General features: G+C 32.4%; 1 protein-coding gene across 1 annotated transcript; it reads left to right on the forward strand.

The window, feature by feature from the left end:
- The first annotated feature begins 778 nt into the window (after positions 1-778).
- Positions 779-5,079, forward strand: LOC123883717 (UDP-glucuronic acid decarboxylase 1). The gene is made up of 7 exons (XM_045932616.1): positions 779-1,620; positions 1,829-1,976; positions 2,059-2,138; positions 3,215-3,298; positions 3,400-3,474; positions 4,061-4,153; positions 4,557-5,079. The coding sequence occupies exons 1-7, from the start codon at positions 1,024-1,026 to the stop codon at positions 4,764-4,766; spliced, it is 1,287 nt and encodes a 428-aa protein (XP_045788572.1). The 5' UTR covers positions 779-1,023; the 3' UTR covers positions 4,767-5,079.
- The last annotated feature ends 1,340 nt before the right edge of the window (positions 5,080-6,419 follow it).

Consider the following 6,419-nt stretch of genomic DNA (forward strand, 5'->3'; position numbering starts at 1 on the left):
AGCAAGTAACTAAATATCATGAAAAAAATGCTATAATGTCCACAGTAAAATATTGTTACATGTGTATTATTTTGAATGCAACTAAAATAACATGTGATTTGAAGAACGCTAAATCACCCCTCTCTAATGGATGAATCAAGAAAAAAGCAAAAAAAAGAATAGGGTTTGAAGAAAGTGTGACAATTTGGAGAAATAGTTGTATAGGCATCTAATGAATTGGATTTACTTGGAACCTTCAAATTTGATTACTTTATTCTTGTCAACTTTTTCACAACTTGGTTGATCATTCTTGATTGAAAAGTAAGATGAATGAATAAATGCAGAACATCCACATTTGATTTTTCTATTGGCCAAAGACTTTCGTGACACCACTATAGTCACTTCCAGACCTCAAAATTTACAAATGGATATGCCTTTTCACTCGAAATTTTGCACTAATCATGAATCCGAATTTAGATATCTTGTATTTTTTGTTAGTGATGCATAAAATGGAAAAACGCTATAAACTCAATCAGAGACTAGGTAAACTCAATCATATTATAATAAGTGTACCATAAAAGGACGAAATTAATTGGAATAAATCAGTGAAATTAATATAATTAAATAGAGATATTCCCAAAATAAATTAAATTTTTTTAGAGTGTTTCATTGATATTTTAATTTATTTTTTCTGGTACAAATTGATATTTTTAATTTATTCAAAGTATAGTTATTTTTAATCATTTTATTTTAATAAAAGCAAAAAAGTATAGCCACTACACGTTGAAAAACGTAGCATCCATGACGGAAGCTGATTAATCTTCAATTTCACGTTTTGTGTTTGAGTGTTTTGTTATTAACCACCGCTACTGCATCTGGTTCATATTTGTTGCGCCTCTATCATATATATTGCATTGCAATTGGAATTAACGTTTTCCATTGTAAAAAAGAAAAAGAAAAAAAAAAAAAGAGAAAAAAAGGAAAATAATTAAAATTGTGCATTTAATATATATTTTTTAGCCTTTGAATCGTTAAAGCGAAAATATGAAACAGTTACACAAGCAACATAGCTTAAATCACAGAAGAGAAGAAGAAATGGGAAGCGAAACACCACCGTACTCACCGAAATCGATGAAGAACACACGATCCCTCCCCAGATCGATCAACTACCTCTTGAGGGAACAACGTCTTCTCTTCATATTGGTTGGGATTTTGATCGGTTCAACTTTCTTCATCATTCAACCCACGCTTTCTCGGATAAGTCCACCGGAGGCCCATTCGTTTCTTCCCAGATCTGGTGCATTGATTCGTTATGATTCCGTTGGTGGTGGTTCTGGGAGAATTGGACGTATTCCGGCGGGAATTGGTGGTCGGCGTTTGAGAGTGGTGGTTACTGGTGGTGCTGGTTTTGTTGGAAGTCATTTGGTTGATAAGTTGATTGGTAGAGGGAATGATGTTATTGTGATTGATAATTTTTTTACTGGTAGGAAGGAGAATTTGGTGCATTTGTTTGGGAACCCTAGGTTTGAGTTAATTCGTCACGATGTTGTTGAACCGATTTTGTTGGAGGTTGATCAGATCTATCATCTTGCTTGTCCTGCATCACCTGTTCATTACAAGTATAATCCTGTCAAGACAATCATATCCTTTTTGTTGTTAATATATATATTTCTATTATATGCTTTCATTTTTTAACAACACGTTGATACTGATAATAATTTGAGAAATTGAGTTAATTGAATGTAATCGCATGTGTTAGTGTTAGGGCATTTATTGTTGTTGTTTAATGGTGGTTTGGAATTTTGAATTTTGGGATCCTTGACTTTATGTGATTGATTTATTTATTTACAAGACAAATGTGATGGGTACACTTAATATGTTGGGGCTTGCAAAGAGAATTGGGGCGAGGTTTCTTTTAACTAGTACTAGTGAGGTATATGGTGATCCTTTGGAGCATCCTCAGAAAGAGACTTACTGGGGGAATGTTAATCCAATTGGTGAGTGAGTTTATAAGCTGAAATCTAGCTGAGGAATTATATTTGTTTTTATGCTGACTTAATTATTATGTTGGAATTTTAGGTGAGAGGAGTTGTTATGATGAAGGAAAGCGAACTGCGGAGACATTGACCATGGATTATCATCGAGGTGCTGGTGTTGAGGTAGTTTTCAAATTACAACGCTGTTTAATTGATTAGAGCTGACTGGTTTAGGTTATTTAACTCAATGTCTTGTTTTGGATTCGATAGTTTTTTGGTGTAACCATTTTGATATGACTTAAAAATATGGATCGACCACACGTGTTCCATTTCACCTTGTCCAATACTCCCTCCGATCTCATATATAAGTAAAAATCAACATTTTAGATTCATTGAAAAAGTAATGTATCTAGTCAATTTTTGCTTATACATGAGACCGGATGGAGTATTTGTTAACAACTTAATTATTAATTGTCAACTGGTTAAAGCAGAGATTATATAGGGAGAAGATTGTCCTTTCTTTCAAAGAAATCCTGTACTAAGTTCATTCATACAGGACTGTTTATCCAAACTCATGGGTCATTATTAGAGAAATAAGATTGGCAAGAATCACAAAAAATGTTCTGATAAATTATTAACAAACTTCCTATTATAAATTTACTAAATTGATTGTTGTATTGTTTTTCCTTGTTGATGAGAATTTGATTTGAAATCCAGACATTTAGAATTTTATATCATGGTGGAAATAACATCAGCTTCCATTAAAAATGAAGAATTATTTGTAAAAGAAATGACTTGGTTATTGAATATTTCACTTTGATGATAATGGATTTCTAGTAAAAGCTGTAAAGTACATATGACGATTTGGTATTTACTTATTAACAGAAGACTTGTGCGTCAAATTTTTTTTTTTACCAGAAGACTTGTATGTTCTGAGCCATGTGAAGCTATAATATATATATTTTTTATAATACACAATCGGCACAATGATGAAATCACTGTCAGCTTTAAATTTTTTCAATCTCCTTGACAACTTTCCGAAAGTTAACTATATAAGCAAAAAATAGGTCTGGATTGAAATTGAATCGGATTTGTTTTCCTCTAGTACACCCAGCATCTGTTTTCAAGGTTCAACAATGCTTGGCAATTTTATACAGAGAAAAGGAAATGTCTAAATCAACATAATGAATTTTAGACTGCATATGATAAATTCTTCAAATCACATGTTATTGGGACTGATCTGGTTTGCTGTTTTCTAGGTTCGAATTGCTCGAATTTTCAACACATACGGGCCCCGCATGTGTTTAGATGATGGGCGTGTTGTTAGCAATTTTGTTGCACAGGTTTGAGTCCCTTGCAGCCTTACCTCATTTCTTTGTTTTTCATTAAATTACTGTGGGAGAGGTTTGTTTGTTTTATGCTGTTTTTTTCTTCATGTCTGCAGGCTATTCGCAAACAGCCATTGACTGTGTACGGTGATGGGAAGCAAACACGAAGTTTCCAATATGTCTCTGATTTGGTATGTAAGCAAATATGCTTTTATGCTTCCAAACTTCCTATCTCAGATTTGCATTTTGTACCATCAATTCTGTATTGCATTCAACATATTTTGCTAAACATCATCTGAACTTTTCTCATCTAAATCTCATCAATGTACAAAAATTTGTGGTTAGTAGAATTAATACTAAGTCTTAATCAAGGTCTAGATAGTTCGTGTTGAAAACAGTAGGTTAAAAGATATAACTAAATTTTTTCTAAAACACTTATCTAGAGCGTGCAGCCTTAATTTTCCTATCAGAACTTTTTCTTGACTAAACTCCTAATATATCATTCAGATGGAAATAATGTTTTAGAGTAACTGCGAGAATACATCAAGCAAGGAAAAAACTTTGCTTTGAAACATTATTGAGAGTATTGATCTTTGTTTGTAATGCAATAAGCTATTGTATAAATGCAGTTTTCTTCTACTATTTAATTTGAACATAAATTATTTGAATTGGATTTGTTCAAATCTAAGAATGGTTTGTGATCTCTACCTTCAGGGGAGAACTTGTGCAGCAATGCAACTATACAATGGTGAACTAAATTTATTTTCCAATTCACAGGTTAATGGGCTGGCAGCTTTGATGGATGGTGAACATGTGGGACCTTTCAACTTGGGTAACCCAGGCGAGTTTACCATGTTAGAGCTTGCTCAGGTACCTAGTCTTATTTGGCAGTTTCACAATCATTTTTTCCTTATAATAAGGTTCCTATCAGATCATCATTCTGTGACATTCTTATTATGTTCATTCCTTAAAATGGATGTAACAGAATTAAATTCATATGCAATGTCAGTGTAAAGATTCTTAACATGGTCAATGAATAATAACCATTAAAAATGTTCAACTTTAATGATAACTACTTCTAAAGTTACACATATGAATATATGGTTGGTTGAAACTTATATTGACATTTGACTGTGTATAAAAATGAAACTCTTAAACATATAGCATAGTGGTTGTGCCTTCTACAGTAGGGGATTATACAATGTTCTGAGATGGAAGTTACTGTTTTATTCTATGAACTTCCTGTTATGGTCATATTTTAAAAAACACGCAGGTTGTCAAAGAAACAATTGATTCAAGTGCTACGATAGAGTACAGAGCAAATACTGCTGACGATCCACATATGAGGAAACCAGATATTAGCAAAGCAAAGGAACTGCTAAACTGGGAGCCGGAAGTCCCACTAAGGGAAGGTTTGCCTCTTATGGTTAGTGATTTCCGGAATCGGATTCTGAATGAAGATGAAGGGAAAGGAATGAAATAAGTGTAGTAGCCAACCTTTGTTTTTATAGGGAGAAGTGTGTGTCTCCCCTTAATTTTTCCGAATCTCTTGTATGGCCAACATCAATAGAAAGTCCAGGTAATACATCGCATTTGTAAGAAGTGTTTTACTGGCCATTTACTCATTTGTGCCAGCTTAGCATATAATTGAGTAATTGTTAATTTTTGACATAATTATTTTCTGCAGCTTTCTTGTCTATTGTATTGATAAAAGTTGTAATATTCAATATTTGGATTACGGTATTATGAAAATGAAAGCTTATCTGTATAAATTTGTGGATCTTGAATTTTTCTGATGTGAGAAGTCTTTGATTTTCATCTTAAAAGAGAAAGGAGGTTGGAATATAGCTAATTAAAAGGTTGCACCAACTCACCAACCAATTTATTAATTAATTAATTAATTAATTAATTATAAAGTTTAACATGGTAATACCCTGTGCTATCAGTACCAGTAGAATTAAAAAAAGATGTAAGAGAGATGTGGTGCTTTCTACTTTATGGCTAACTGGGATCAGATCAGACCTAACGATTGGGACCGTATTTGAAAAGTAAACCCAACCCCATCACTCTTTAGAAACATTCTTGCACGTAGCATTATCGGTGCCTCTTTACTGCTAATCACACTTGAGGCTTTACAAATTACTAGTATCTCAGAATATGATTGTCAGAAACCATATTTACATCTCTCATTGCTACTTAAGTCATAATGTTATTGTTACGTAAATCAATATATGTATAAGCGGCGGGCATATCAAGCGAGAAGACTTAACTTATAGTAAGATATGAGAGGGTTAAATCATGACCTGCGACAGGGGCGGACCCATACAAGAATTATCAATGGGGCTAATTTTTTTGGTTCAAGAACTACTGACATCTATGTGAGTCTTAGCACAAGCAACGAGTGTCTGGAAAAGAATTTCAGTTAAACAACAACCAATATATGAGATTTTTCATTATATTTACTTTATGCAGGAAAAACAATTATTTCTCCCAAGTGGGATTTAAGAGGAAAACAATGATATTATATGTACGATTTATTGGACTTTATATATTTCATCATTGATTAACGGGTAAATAGTGTCATACCCCCTGCAAAATAGGCGAGTTTTGCGTTACCCCCTGCAAAATATTTTTTTGAGATTACCCCCTGCAATGTCAAGATTCCTTGCGTTACCCCCTGGCTCAACAAGTGGGCATATGACATGGACGAATCTTGACGTGGCATGACACGTGGAAATTAATTTATTTTTTATTTATTTTTAATTGCCAACTCAGTAATTATTATTTTTTTTATTAAAAAAAAAAGAAAAAAACTTTTTTTTTTAAAGAAACTTTTTTTTTACGGTAACTTTTTTTTTTAAAGAAATCTTTTTTTTTAAAGAAACTTTTTTTTTAAAAAAAACTTTTTTTTAAAGAAACTTTTTTTTAAAGAAACTTTTTTTTTTAAAGAAACTTTTTTTTTTTCGTTCCGTTCATATGCAGCGATTGTTCTTCGTTTTCAATTTCAATTTGGGGTTAGGGCAAAGCGATTGTTCTTGCATTACTATGTGATTGCAGTGTTTTTTTTTTGTTACTCTATTATTATTAGTTATTATTATTATTATTATTATTATTATTATTATTATTATTATTAGTT

This window comes from Trifolium pratense, linkage group LG1 (genome assembly GCF_020283565.1).
Source record: "Trifolium pratense cultivar HEN17-A07 linkage group LG1, ARS_RC_1.1, whole genome shotgun sequence".
Taxonomy (NCBI): domain Eukaryota; kingdom Viridiplantae; phylum Streptophyta; class Magnoliopsida; order Fabales; family Fabaceae; genus Trifolium; species Trifolium pratense.